This window comes from Microchirus variegatus (assembly GCF_963457635.1).
Source record: "Microchirus variegatus genome assembly, chromosome: 7".
NCBI lineage: Eukaryota > Metazoa > Chordata > Actinopteri > Pleuronectiformes > Soleidae > Microchirus > Microchirus variegatus.
Window position 1 is genome coordinate 18,535,880 of NC_139808.1, and position 15,762 is coordinate 18,551,641.

The following is a 15,762-nucleotide window of genomic DNA, read 5'->3' on the forward strand; positions in this document are numbered from 1 at the left end:
GGTCACACAAGGGGAAGGCGGAACACAATAGCTGGGTAAATAAAAGCACGACTGGCCCAGAGGACCGTGTGGCTGCTCCTCCGGGAGTTCTGAGTGAAACACTGAGCACAAGCTGTGTGTCGAGGTGATTTGCCTGCGAGCCTGGAGCCAGCACTTTCCTTCCTCGTTCCCTTCGCCAACCCTCAACTTTTCATTCATCTCCATCCAAATGAGTCTTCTCATCTGCTCACACCTCCTTCACATCATGAGAGACATTTGTCTCCCTGCAGAGTTTTAAACGCAGACCCCATTTTCATGAAGCAGCAGTGGGGATTGTTATGCTGCCTGAACTGAAAATGTGTGTGGTGGAAAAGTCTTTTGTGAGCTGTCCTGATGGGTGATACTCCCACATAAATGCCTGGGATAAAGGCCCCGTTCAGACCTGTTCATGGTATTAATGATATCCCTCCTCAGTGAACCTAGCGCATGTGGTTAGTGCCAAGTACAACTGTTGTCCTGGATGTGTCTCCTGTGACGAGGAAGGATCTACCCTCACCTGGCTCACTAGTGTCATGTCTTTTAATTCTGACCGTACAGATATGTCTGTTTTTTTTTTTAATGCATCTGAGAGAGCGCAACAGAGAAATTAATAATTAAAGCACTACTCACGCTGCTGTATCGTAAAATAAGATATTAATCATTCAAAAAAGAAGTTATATGATGATCAGTGTTATTATTACAACAGTGGCTAAAAATACTTAAATATGTTGGTGCTGAGAAGTGTAAAAAAAAACAAGGACATCAGCTGAGGTGGCGGGCCCTAACGGACACGTGGACATGTGCCCTCAAACCACCACTGAATCTCACTTCTGAAGCTGCATTCACAAGTCAGACTTTAACTTAGTGCGATCTGGATGTGATTCAGCACATTAAGACATTAAGACGTTAAGACCAGGTCTGAACGGGGATAACAAATAACAATAACAAAACAAATTATGTTGCTAAAGACATAAACATGAGAATCAAATAGTAAAGAAGCTGTGACTATGACATACAATTTGTAGAAATACTCAAACTGTACGAAACTGAAACTAAATGCGACAGTCATCTCTGTTTGTGAATGTGTGTCATGTGTTGGCTTGGAAAAGTAGAAAGTTTCCAGGTCATACTAGTGAGCCTTTTGTTCTTTCTCGACACCACTCGCGTTTGCACAGGAGCTTTTCTTGTGGCTATGTCGTCTCATTTCAATAAGTCAAGTGATATTTACAGATACATCTCTGCTGCAGCTCATCAACTATCGGTGCACTGCTTCGGGCGCCTCCTTTACTGTCGTTCCTGCTCCCAAAGATTTACTTTTGAAACATAAAGATAAGCAGAATAAATAAATGATATGCCTTTGAAAAGCAAGATGAGAATGTTCAGTTAGTTCCTTTTCTCCTAGACCCAATTGGGGAATATGCCAGCAGAATTATAGCTTTATTACCTTTTACACTGGGTTCATATTTCACTTTTGAGACCAAAATGGCATTAATGTATGGCACAGGCACCACCGGGGATTAATGCAGTATTCATATGTTTGTATCTCTTCTACACATCAGTGCACCAAGCAGAATTCCAGATCAAACATTAAGCTGATGTAAATTATAGATAAGTAAATAACCATGTGACATGGTGACATTTGTTACACAATAATATCTGATGGAGTTAACTACTGCATATGTGCAGCAGAGCTTGAAAAATGCAGCATTCCAATACTGCACACTGACCCAGTATTTCCTCTGGATTATGCAGTGTCAAACACTGATGTTTATGATGTATGTAATACTGGTAATAAATCCATCATTCAATATGGTTCCATGCAGTTAAGTGTAGCTACAGTTGTAGACAATATATTAGCTCCTCGCCAGTTGCAAACTGCAGTGGTTCTTTCTTTTTCGTTGCTGTTTTCTCCTCGTTTTGTGGATGCTTCTATTGTTTACAATTCAAAGCGCAATGTTATGACAGTCAAGGCCAGTCTGGGTCCATTTGGACATAATGTTATAATAAATCCAGTGAATTTTCTGAACGTGTTAATACAACTTCAGTACATTCAGTACAATTTCAGTCAGACTAACATTGAAATGTATTTTACTCCCAAAATAATTAAAGGTGCATTATGTAATAAATATAAAGCAACTGGCCATAAAATCCTCCTAATATAACAGTACAGCCAAAATTTGCAGTATTATTCTCAGTATTTAATATTATTCCTGTCACAGAAATCCATGACATAGAATAGAGAGAACCATAGCCAAACATTATAAAGCTTAAGAAACAACATTTTTGGAGGCCATAATTGAATGTATTAGAAATATATCTTTTTTCTTCAGAGGCCAGAACAACATCCCAGTCCTCTTTATAAGCCAATATGTTGTCTTGAAGTATATTCCCTATAGCTCCATCTCACTACACTATATATAACCCTTCAATATTTTCAAATTTGAGTAAAAAAAAAAAAAAAAAAAAATCTATTTCCATATTACTTTATATTAAAATCCTCTATTTGTCTGCTCACCTGGCGATACTCCAGTCAGGCTCAATCTTGAGGATGGTAGGATCATCGGAGTAGTTGAACTTGACCTCTGGGTTCCTCAGCTCAGCAGAGTTGATGTCCACCATCACTGGGGTCGTTCCCGGAGTGAGACCCGCTGGGGTCACACACACTATCTCCCTGCCATTTCGTCTGTGAGAGCAGGAGAAGGAGGGAGTAGGGGGGAGATAAGGAAGAAAGATATCTCACATAAAGGTCTCTCTCTTAAAGATAACAGTGCACACGAAGGACCAGTACATGAATAGTGCAAATTCTTTAGAAGGACAGTCTTTGGACACACAGAAAAATACTGCAGTGAGTGCACATAAGAAAAGAATATCCTCCTAAATAAGTCATAAATTATTTATTAAATGTGACACAAAAGCAAGCGCACATAAATTCATTGGCGTCACAGATGCCTATCCATGAGGCTGACCATCTTTCACTGTGTCCAGCTATAGTTTTATCAGCCTGAACCACAGAGTGCTGGACTTCAAAGCAGCCCTCTCTTTCTTTATTTTTCCTCCTCTCTATCTGTTTGACTGTCTCCTTCCCTCCTGCGTGTTTTCTGGCTGATAGATCTGAAGTGGCAGATCAGGCTGGTCGTGACTCTGTGTGATGTAACTCTGTCCCTGGCGAACAGGGAGCCAGCTGTGAAACTGCTGGGAAACTTTGTGCAGCTGCCAGAAACTTTATACGCTCAACTCCAGTGGCTCATTCCACCATGGCCTCCTACATGGAAGAGGCAAACACTGCTGGCCGAGCAGCAGGTGGGTGGCTTGCACTTAGAGGTGACTTTAAATATGCACATAAATAAAGTATGCAACGAGGAGATTAAATTGTTAACAAGGTGTTTAGATTTGCATTTTGTTTTTTGGTAACTCATCTAATGTATTACGTCCTGCAGTATATAGAATAGATTAGATGTACTTATTAATCCCAAAACTGGGAAATTTGAGTGTAGCAGCAGCCTGACACACAATATACATAGAATAAAAATAGATTATAATACACGTATAAAAATAGAATGAAATTAAATTGTGTGTACATAATGTAAGAATGACGAGTGTCATTAATAATAAATAGTGATGGAGTGAACTGTAAACTGTAAAGTGCATTAAAAAAACTGTGGGTTATCTACCCCGGGTTCTCCGGTTTCCTCCAACAGTCCAAAAACAGGCAGATTTGGGGATTAAGCAAACTGGACACTCTAAATTGACGCTAGGTGTGAGTTTGAGAGCGGACGGTTCTTTGTCTCTTTGTGTCCCTGTCATGGACTGGTGACCTCTCCAGAGTGTACCCTGCCAGCGACCCTCATGTGGAGGATAGGGCAGTAGAAGATGGATGAATGGGAAGAGCAAACCAGACTGTAAGGCTGGAATGATATGCTACCTGGGTGCTGGGTGTTTTTGAATTCTGATTGACTCAATACAATCTTAGTATTTGTGCGCTTTACCTGCTCAGTGTTCACTCTATAGTGCTGTAAGAAACCAAATTAAATTGCTGGGCCAAAATGAACAGAGAACTCCGAAAAACAGGACGCGGCACAAATGTGAGCCTTCAAATGAACATGCTTCAAACTAAACTGACATATCCCTTCTGTCTCCCAGGAGGCAGTTTCAACTCCGCCCTCAGAGGGGACTGAAGATGGAAGAAAAAACAACATGGAAGACAATATATAAGAAACAGGTTTCTCACATTCCACTAGTGCTATGTTTCCATGGAAACCATTTTCACAACACTGTCCTCGTCAAGTGCGCCTGTGGTGCCATGTATGCATTTTTGACAAGGTTGCAGCCACACAAAAGAGACCCAAGAGGGGGGTACAGAAAGAAAGAGAAGAAAGGGAGTTGCAGAGGGAGATAAGAGGATGAGTGACTCGGGGTAAATAGGGTTTGATTAAAGCGGAGGCCTCACTGAATACAAAGACACATTAAAGACATGGACTCAACCAGTTCATTACTTTGGCCATAAAGGTTATTGTCTCTCAGTGAAAGAAAGGCCAAGGCTATTATGTTCACCTTTCTTGGGATGTGCTACAGATTTTTAAATTGGCCTTTGCTTTTCTTTTGATATGATATAAAAAGAACTTGAGAGGTCCGAGCTCATTAGTTTGACCTGTCACTTGTTGCACAAGAGAACAAAAAAAATATAATAAAGACACCAGCATTTTGTAGAATTTGTCCTACTAAAGAAACAATAAAACCCCAAACAGGACAAACTCCAGTCTTCAGCTTTTTAAATACTGTATACTGGTTCCTTTCCGCTATAGTTCGTCATCAATCTTTTCATCCATGTTTCTATTCTCTGCCATCTGTCAGACACCATGCAAGAGTGGATTTAGTCCAGAGCTCAGTTCTGTCAGTTTGCCAGGAAGGGACTCAAAGAAACAATAGAGTTCTTGGCTCCAGGAATTAAGAGTCATATCAAATTGGATCTATGTCTCTTCTGCTTGAAATCCTGGCACAATCTCTCACTGAGTGAGAAACAACAGAAGATAACAGTGGCAGATTATTAGGGAAAAAAAGAAAAAAAAAAAGAAACATGAAACACGAGCTCCAAAGCAGGCGAAATGCGAGTTGCCAGTTACCAGCAACACCATATCATTCCTTTCAAATTATAGTCATATCTCTGACAGAATGTGGGTCATGCACATAAGTCATTCAGGTCACAGATGAACAATGGCATCAGCCTCCAGGAGAAAGGCTACACTGTCATTCTTACAATTACTGTGAATTACACTCCAGCCAGTTTCCATCTGACTGACTGGTTTTAGAGGTAGACTGATGTCAAAAGTATACATTCTGAATTAAATTATTGTGTATCTTGTACCAGAGAAATGACTGCTTTAAAAGCTTTTGAAGTAAGTGTACGTGCTCTTAATAGCTTTATAAATCATGGACTTATTTAACAATGATACACAATGTTAAAGTTTCTGCATATCACCTAAAACACTGGAGTTGAAAAAAAAAAAAAAAAAAAATGCATATACAGACATTTTGAGTTCTTCAGAAACACTCACCTTTCAAAGCGACAAGAGTTAAGTCCAATCTTCACAGACACAGCACTGCCCGCGTTAAGATGACTGCCGTCGATGGTGATCCTGGTTCCTCCAGACAGTGGACCAGTGGAGGGATGGACACGGGTAAAGTAGGGAGACTAAGGTACACAGGCAGAGAACAAGCAGGTCAATGTTTGGCCGTGTCATGCACAGAAAGCATCGTCTTAGCTGTAATTTGAATAAAACCAGGGGTCAAATAAAAGTTTGTGATCAGTAAGTGTGTGTTTCATCAACATTCGCTTCCAGGTCAAATGGCTCTACAAAGTATGTGGGTTTTTCCAACTTCGTATAATTACTAGGTCTGTAAAATAGTTCAATCGCCACTGAATTTGAACAAGCAACCAAACTACAAATCACAAAATGGTTGTGTTGTTTCCAGCACGGTTGAATGTCAAATTGTACACACAGTTGATACAGAGGTGAATAAAAGGCCTAAGTGGAGTTTACTTGTGTTAAAAAAAAGCCTTTTAGTGTGAAATAGGCTTAAGTAACACTTACCACAAAGGTAAAAGCCTTGGTAGAGACTGCTTTGTAGTCGGGGTGAAGGCAGTCCCTCACACACACTTCCACCTGCGCCTCCTGTACTCTGTAACCTGTTGCATCATTGAGTCGACACACAATCCTGAAAAAGGGGGAAACACAAAGACGGAGAGAGAGATGGATTGATTATCACGATGAGTGCAGTGTGCTTTTCTGTCAACGTTAGAAAAATAGCTCATAAAAAATGACAAATGCTCCATTAGTGGAAATATATATATATATATATAAATATGTGTGTGTCTGCATTAGCGTGTACTGTAGAAGACTGAGCTTCAGACTTGGCCCTGGGCGCTGGCTGGCCAAATGAAAATCCACCGGTGAAATTATTGAATGAGGGAAGGGGAGGCCTGTGTAGCCCACAGGGGGAAAACACACAGACACACACACACACTTCATGTTTCACCCACTGGAGACACACTTGACTGTTAATTAGCCGAAGCGAATGAATGAGACGCGGAGAAAGGGTGAAAGTGCAGAGGGAAGTAGAGAAAGGAGGAAAAAAACAGGAGGAACTGGCGAAAGAGAGAAGGAGAGAGAGAGAGGAAGGCTGATTAATTGAACAAGCTCATAGTCTACACATCTCTAACACATCTTAACTCTCCTGCCTCCATCCTCCCTGCAGGTGGCCATGGCAACTGCAGCGCTGCAGCGACAATGAATCACACATTCCAATGCTGTGTGTGTCTATTGTTTTTTATGTTCCCTTTCATTTATTCCCGGGTCTTCCACTATGACAGGGGTCGTGATTAAAATGCTGGACAGCTCTCAGAGACTGCAGCTTCATTTGTATCATTAGTGCACAGATGACAGGTGGCTACACTGAGCGCTTACTACGCGCTGAGAAAGAAAGTTCATCGTACAATTGTGGGAAAAGAAAACAGTTTACTCAGTCATGAAACTGAGGAAAAATTTGATTTAATGTGGATTTTTTACAAATAGAAACTAGTAATAAGGGGATAACAAATCAAGGAATAATCCTGGCGGCGATGGCTACATTCAGATTACCAGCTGAATCTTTCAGATGTGATTCATTACAGGTCAGTTCACGTTCACAACTGTGAGTGTGAGGCATCTGAAAGCACACAAATACCATTTTGCATATAACAGAGTACGTCATATTTGTGAGACCAATCAGTATTGAAATGGGATATGAAGAGTAGTTGAAACTAGAGCTGAAACGATTAATCGATGAATCGATTATTAATCGATTACTAAATTAATCGCCAACTATTTTGATAATCGATAATCGGTTTGAAGCTTTTTTCATGATTAAAACAATATTTCTGATTGTTTTAGCTTCTTAAATGTCAATATTTTCTTGGTTTCTTTGCTCCACATAAACAAAGAAATCATAAAAACTGAATCATTTTGGTTTGTGGACAAAACAAGACATTCGAGAACATCATCATTTCCAGCTTTGACAAACACTGATCAGCGTTTTTTAATATTTTCTGACATTTTATGGACCAAACGATTCATCAATTAATCGAGAAAATAATCGACAGATTCATCGATTACGAAAATAATGGTTAGTTGCAGCTCTAGTTGAAACTTCAGATTTTGCTCTAGAGGACGACTCTACTCCATCGTTGTTTGAATGTGCTACACGGCCACATATTGCCGGTATATCTGATATAAAAACCACATACTGAAGTCACAAAGGTCTGATTTGAAAATCTCCAATCACAGGAACTGGCGAACGGCTGAAAAAAATGAGCAAGAACGAGAAAAACGTATCTACATTTTGACGAACAATCTGCGCACTTAGTTCTCTCCAGTCTCTCTCGCAGCTGAACTTTGACCTGTGCTGTCAGTCCCATGACCCCGTCCTGTCTGCCGTGCTTAAGCTCTGATTGGGTCACTCGGATGACGAGAGCAACCAGGCCACTAATGGCACCGTATGGCCAATATCACTTTTAATTAGCATGACAGCCTCACTGCTGGCCGCGCCCTCCTCCTTTCTCCTCTTCCTGTGGGTGCTATGGCAACAGGCCAGGGCAGCTTTACAGGGCTGACGGGGTTAAACATTGACATCTTGGTGGTTTTGAATGTAAATGCTTGGACAAAATGTTGTAAAGAAAAACCTAGGGCAGGAAAAACAACTGATATTACTCTGCAGTAGACCTGCACGATATGGTCTGAAATATGATTGTTTGCCTAACAATATGATTAAAAATTATTATTATTATTAGCATCATGTGGTTTTGTCACTAATTTCATATTAATCTAATAATCGTAGAGTCTTTCAATTAGGAAAGTGTGCTTGGTCATACTGTGTCTTCTCTTGTGATTAATTGTGCACACCCTACAGAAGAACATCACTATGAAAAAAAAGTTTGTTCTGTGTGAAAATGAGAATGTACGAGGATATGAATTTTAAATCAAGGCTGACATGTCCCTGCCATTTATCTAAGCCCAGTTTGGGGATACCTGTCATTGCTGGTGAGAGCTGCACAGTACTCTGTTGTCCTGGCTGCCAAACCTTCAAAGTCTTCTGTTCTGTTCCCTCCTTAGCGAGAGGGCAGAGAGAAAACCAAATCTGCTGGGACCGTGCTGCACAACTCAGCAAATGGAGCATTTGGGTACAAATGACAGCTACATAGTTGGAAATAGAATATTGAGGACACCTCCAGCTGTGCTCAGCGTCCCCAGTTATTCCTCGACCTAAATTGTATCTTTGTTTCTGTATGAATTCAACATAAAAAAGACTCATTTAATAGTTTCGCTGGAATTAAAAAAAAAAAAAAGGATCAGTATTTCTTGCCAGCTCTAATAATGGAGCAACAGTGTCACACTGGCTGTGCTTGTCAACTGCTTCTCTGTCTGAATAGCAAACCTAATTGAGGAACCTGTTATTATTTACAGTATGGAAAATGACTGATATGAGGCAACTTACGATTAAGAGTCATGTCCAATCAACAGAGCACATACAACTGCTGTTGTTGTGGTGGGTCCACTTTTCTAATTTTCAGTCTGTAAATGGGAATTAGGATCCACCAGTGACTGGTAACTATCATCATTTCTAAAATAAACAAATAATTTGTCGTTTTCACATTTTACTAAAACCTCCAAATGCTGTGTTGTGAGAAAGTTCTGAGAGAGTGTGTCACGGTGCTTCTTAGCAACGAGGGTCACATCAATGTTGGACGAAGACATGCAAGAAAGTAGAGTCTCAGAAACAAGAGTCCCGAGAGAGTGAGGGGGTGAGAGTGAAGAGGTGAGGACAGAGATAGTGTCAACATACTGTTCAGCACTGATGTACTCGTCCTCCTTAGGGATGCAGATCACTTTGCCGATTCGGACTCCATTCTGGATGTCTTTGAACTGCAGACCCAGGTTCTCGCCTGTGATGGTCAGCATGGTCCCTCCCTGTCTGGGCCCCGTCTCAGGAGACAGCTGAGTGGAAGGACAAATGAAAGAGGACATAAGTTACCCAGGACATTACATTTGACAATTAACTTTAACCTAAAGCGATACATCACAGAACATTCATCACGCAAGTTACCATGAATGACAGCTTGCTTAAGTCATCCTGCTCATGTCTCCCTCTGCATGAATCAAGACACTTGCAACCTCATTAAGTTAGATGAAAAATGACCTTGGATTCATTAACTGCACCTCAACTCAGTCAAACATTCACCGCCTGCCAACACACACTCTTAACCTAGACCAACCCATCAAGACCTCGCTTACATCGCTCATTTAACCCTGTGACGATTCATCTACTCAGTGCAATTACTGCACACAATGACCTCTGCTCCCTTTCTTTCCTCTGGAGGTCTTCAAAAGGTGTGCAGAGGTACTTATGGGGATCCAACGCTAGCCTTGTCACTGATCGCGATCCCATTCATCCACATCCAACACAGACAATGGACCCTTTGGTCATCAGTCATTATGAGCATAATTAGGGCTAAAGCTAATTGGATTAGAACCTGGCGGTGGGGTGGGGTGGGGTCATTTGTTCCAGCAGGGAAGGAGGAGCGTGAAGAATGAGACATTGGTGGGTGAGTGTGGGAGGAAGTGGGGTTTGGGAGGGATGTGTGAGTAATGTCACACTCTGACCTCAGCTATGCTATAAAGGACGGTGAAGATAAATCATGACAGGAGATGCTCACAGTTTTGCTCTTTGGCAAATACAGTATCTCCACTTTACATATTAAGCTGTGCACATAAATGTCGTTTTTGTTTAGGTGGGACATCAATCCACACACAAACTGGTGAGGACTCCATGACTGGTAGATTTTATAACTGACTTTATTCAAGTAACAAGGTTCAGGAACTATTAACTACCATCCAAGAGACTGCAAACCACAAGGCACAGTACATCATATCATCCCCCCATTTGTTCTACGGTTATATTTGTTCTTTAAAAGGTCAGACGTGTCAAGGCAATTTGTAATTGGGTCACAATCTGATTCATTTGTCAAGCCTAGCCATTGTTGAACGCTACACCAGAAAATCTACATCTACTTTTACTTTGCCTCTGCAAGGAAAGTCACTGATTCTGATGAACAGGACAACAGCTTTCAGTCAATTTTGGTTACATTTATAAGTGTATGAAGAGGTTTGTATTTAACTTAAATGCACACTTTCTATAAATGATGGTATGACATTGTCTTAATAATAAGAAACCTTAGGGAAACAAATGTATTATTCTGTTTCAGCATGACAACTGACAACATCCTATGGATGTGGAATAAGTTCTCTTCAACAGGAATGTGGAGAGCACAGACACCGAAACGGATTTAAAAATAGCTCAGGGAACATGTTTTGCTCTTGTTGTTTTTATTATGTACATAAAACAAAGTGAGAGTCGCAGTAGACTCTACTCCGTAGACTTAACTGTCCAGAAATGAGAATATAGATGTTTTTTATCGCCTGCTCAGCAAAAAAAAAAGTGAACATTAGCCATCGAATTATTCTTTTCAAGTGACTTTATAGCCTAAAAGTTTAATTTGATCCACTCTCTCATCTTGTTGTCATCACCTGAAGACATCATTATCGAGAAGGTGGCAGACTGGTATGAAGCCACAGGTGTCCAGGACACCACCAACAGAAACGCACAATAGGAACAAAGCCCAGTGTCTTGCGGGCCAGAACTGAAATGCCACAGTGATTAAGGAGTGTTTTCATTCTTAAAGCATCTAGACTTCTGATGAACAGCCCTCCTCCCTCCCTCGCCTTCTCACTCTTCCTCCATGAACTTGTGTCTCTTTAATTCACTCCGTCTCTCCGTGAATGGGCCTGAATACATTTATATTTTAACCGGAGACAAAAGATTGAGTCTTCCAGTTCACATTTCCACATACGGTAATCAAATGTGTCTCTCTCTTTAACCACTGGCTTATCAAAACACACACACACACAAGTTGTTATATTCACAGCAAAACAACACCACAAACAAAAAGCCCTCTTTGATAAAAAGCCACCAGCCAAAACACTCTGTATGAATTCTGCGATTGCTGTTGCAGTGTTCTGCAACCAAACAAACTCTTTGTCTCCGACTTTCCCCGTTGTGTCGGAGGCTTTGTGTGAGGCCTATTGTGGCGAGCGGAGCGGCAACGCTCAGACAGCATCTGCTGGTTATAAGAGGCAGCGGACGGGTGGAAGCAGGGGACATGGACAGAGATGAACCGATAACATTTTCTTCAGTTATTATATGAAAAAGTTCAATTTATATTTAAGTTCAGCCATTACACAAACTCTCTTAATGTATAATACAATCACTGGATCGTTTTCCTTTGAATGAGTGAACTATTTCAGTTTTTGTTTGACGGTTTCTGTCCATAAAATGTATGTGTTTCTTTAACTTCAATTATTGACTGGTTGATACTGATTTTAAAATGTTGTGTCGTTATACCCTTTAAGGCTACAAGATCAAATCTTTTTTTACTGTTATGTTAACTTAACCTTGACTTAAAGGTCCAGTGTGTAAAATTTGGGTGCACTGATTTTACTTTTTCATTACACTTGAGCGAGCCTTTTATATTTCTATCAGGAACTGGGTCAGCTCTACGGAGGCCGCCACTTCGTATCCCACAGTTGACCAACTAAACATTCATTCATTGTCTACAGCTTTATCCGCTACATAAGGGTCTGAAGCCAATCCCAGCAGACAAAGGGAGAAAGGCGGGGGGGGGGGGGGGGGGGGGGGGTACGACAGGGACGACATACAGAGACGAACAACATTCACTCTCACATTCACACATACAGCCAATTTAAAACTTCCAACTAACCCCTGCATGTTTTTGGACTGTGGGCAGAAAACCAGACAACCCAGAAAAAACCCACACATGCAATCTTCCTGCACAAATGCCCTCGGTCGTGAAAATGTTCACCAATGTTTATGAAGATTCTCAGTCATTCAGGTCATGGTGGTTCTTTAAGTGCTAAACATGAAGGCAACTGGACTTCCTTTGGATCTTTTTGGCTTCTTCAGTTCTGATTCTGGTGTGGAGTCCCCAGGTTTATAAACCCTTGGTGGTACCTTGGAGTCATTAAGATAAACCATGACGGAGCCTTTTGTATGTGAGGTGAAACGTCTTTAAGAACCGAACAGAAGTCCAGTTGCCTTCGTTTTTAGCACTTTAAGAATCTTCACCAATAAATGTTGCGAAATTTTACACACTACACTTTAAATGATCACATGCAACATGGTAAAGATATCTAATAATGACATTAAAGACCAAGAGGAGCTAACAGGAGAAAAACATCTCTCTTGATATTGGTTGACAGAGAAGGCTTGGAGTAGTGGGAGAGGATATGAGGAGACAAAGAAGTAAAAGGAAGTGTAAAGAGTGGAGATTGAAAGAGGGAAGACAAAAGCTGAATGCTTGGAGGTGGGAAGGAGGACAGAGAGAGGGACTAAGAGATGGAGGATGCATGAAGGAAAGTAAAGGAAACAGTCGAAACAGAGAGATAAAGAAGTCAGGCAAAGACCAAAGCTGCAGCTTATCAATACATATGGGAAAGAAATACTGGCTTTTGACAAAGCACTGAAACGCATGCAAACACAACAAACTTTGCAGCATAACAACAGAAGCCGTATATAGTTTGAATACACAAGATCACAAAATAGTGCATTAATATGCCACATGCTAAGATGACCCCCCCCCCCCACCCCCAAACACACACACAGCCTGTGCTGTTTTAATTGGTTTCTAAGGGCTAACTGTAATGCTCTTCCTGTCCCCTAGGAGAAGGCAGGCAGGAGATGATGGATGACGGAGGGCCATGCAGCATCCAAGGCCAGTACTAGGACACTGCTGCTCTACACTTGGAGCCAGTACCAAACATTGTGTAAGTGTGCGTTTGTGTGTGTGTGTGACAGTGTCGTTGTTGCTGTAAATGCTATATTGTGATTTTACAAACTATCTACAAGTCAATATTTAATCCTTAATTTTAAAGTTTGCGAGTGCGTTTGTGCTGGTTCCCATGCTTGCACAAGCCGTGTGTTTGCTTGTTGTGAAAAGAGCACTAATTAATGCGAGTGTGAAGAAAAAAATGAGGCACACTAACGGTCTAACTGCAAAACTTCCAACATTTAGGGGCCTACAACATCAATTGTTGTGTTTGGAGAACTGTACTTAGCAGCTAGAGCGATTACTGGAACGACACCCAACTGCACACTATTGAACGACGACAAATGGGTAACAGCACACGGCAATGACACCAAATGGGTTGATCATGCGTTGTTCTGAAAGCACTAGATAACTGTGTTAGATGGTCCATCTTTGTACACGTGTGTCAGCATGTGTTCACACTCTCTCCAGTGGTGTTTGCCCTCCCATTAGAATATATTCTTTGGCCCAAATGAAATTAGAGGCTAATCCGCTGACTAATGGCCACACAGCAGCTAATATGCTGCAGAAATGAACAAAGTGGACTTAATGGAGCAAAAAAAAGGAAATCAACAAAAGAGAAGGGATCAAACAGAAAATGAGGGCTGTGACTGAATGGATGGTAGGAAGCGGAGCGATATTCAATTTGTGTGGTGCATGTGATGCTCTTTGGAGACCTAAAGGATGAAATGGAAGAAGAAAACGGAGCGATTCTCTTTGTCGCCTGCAGATGTTCTTTGGCATTAAATGTCACACTGTAAATGTCAAAAGTTGGAGAGGTAAGCTGATAACACTTCCTGGATGTCTCCTCTTCCTCTCTTCTGTCTGTCTTCTTTCATTCTTAAACCAAGAGCCTTTCTCCCCGTGTCGTTTTTTGAAGCTCCTCTGTGCCTAATTCTCAACTGCCACCACCATTTTGTCCTGAGGCGGGGATTTACCCCTCCATATGTATGCAACAGCACATGCATGCACATACATATCACCATCTCACCCCTTCATATACTCAAATCTCTCTCTCTCACACACACACACGCATGCACACAACCAAATTGCCTCTCTATGCTTGTTTCAAAGAGATAACTGAAGCGAGGAGAGATAGAGAATGAATATAAGTTGAAGGATTTATCTATGTGCCAGTGCCCCAATTACCTTTCTATTCTTTTTATTTTCATCCATATCAAATCTGCATTGGTTAAATGGGCCTTCATTACATAATATATATATATGTATATATACACACATGTATATGTATATATACAGTACAGTACTACATATATATGTATATATACATACATGTTTTAAAGCTGCACTGTGAACCTTCTGGTGATTTTTGTTTGGCCTCCATGAACTGAAAGAGTGTAATAGTATTTCTATGCTGTGTTCTTTAGGCAGTGTCAGGCAATACTATCAGATCTGACTGATACAGGGAAAAGAAGCATTTATGTGTGTGCCTCCATCCGTCTTGACATAAAACAAATTACTTCTTTTGGGAAGTGTGGGAATGTCACCAGGCCACAAAAGCTCTAAACACCTGCTATACTGAGAGACACAGAGGCACTCGTGGGGCTGAACTCATTTGACAACGATTTGAATGCAACAGACATTTGTTTATATTTGAAAGCTACACACTACAGTTTAAAATTAAGAACAGGAATGCACTGAGAAAGGATTTTGGATAGAAAGAAAAACAGAAGGAAGGAAAGCAGATGGATGAATGACAAAGTGAATGAGTGGAACGTCTAGACATGGCTCACGCAGCAGTGGATCAAAGCAGGCTCTGTGTGTGTGTGTGAGCGTGCATGTGTGCCAGTTCCTGTGGTGAACTCTACAGACGCTGACCCGGGTCACAGTCAGACAAGGATCATCACCGCCACGGTTACCGGTGGCAACAGATGGGTAAGCCATGGTGTTAAGATGCCTTAGCTCACCCGGCCTGTCAGATGCAAACATGGGCACATACATTCTGCACCCATAGTGGGACACAATTTGTTCACTTCCTCAACTTCCCTGTTGTCTGTTTCTTTGTCCACACAGACAGAGACACACACACACACACACAAACACACTCCAGACAACCACTCTCTCTGCCTCCACAGGTGAGCCGGTGTTTGTGTGTTTGTGTGTCGCCATCATCTCTAATCATGTCAGTGTGTTCAGACTTGGTGAGTGTGAACCGCCTCCTCCTGGCCAGCCCATCTGTGTTGATGTTGCAGTCATGATGATGGGTTCTAAGCTGTCTATCCTCCCTGTTGTCCTCTTTTCCTACAATGTCC

General features: G+C 41.3%; 1 protein-coding gene across 1 annotated transcript in view; it reads right to left on the reverse strand.

Moving 5' to 3' along the window:
• plxna1b (plexin A1b) overlaps positions 1–15,762 on the reverse strand; it is a 162,206-nt gene that overhangs the window by 26,852 nt on the left and 119,592 nt on the right. Inside the window, exons 12-15 of the mRNA XM_083892918.1 lie at positions 9,394–9,545; positions 6,108–6,231; positions 5,571–5,707; positions 2,534–2,701 (exon numbers count right to left, since the gene is read on the reverse strand). Coding sequence (XP_083749044.1) covers positions 2,534–2,701; positions 5,571–5,707; positions 6,108–6,231; positions 9,394–9,545 — 581 coding nt within the window. The remainder of the gene's footprint in view (positions 1–2,533; positions 2,702–5,570; positions 5,708–6,107; positions 6,232–9,393; positions 9,546–15,762) is intronic.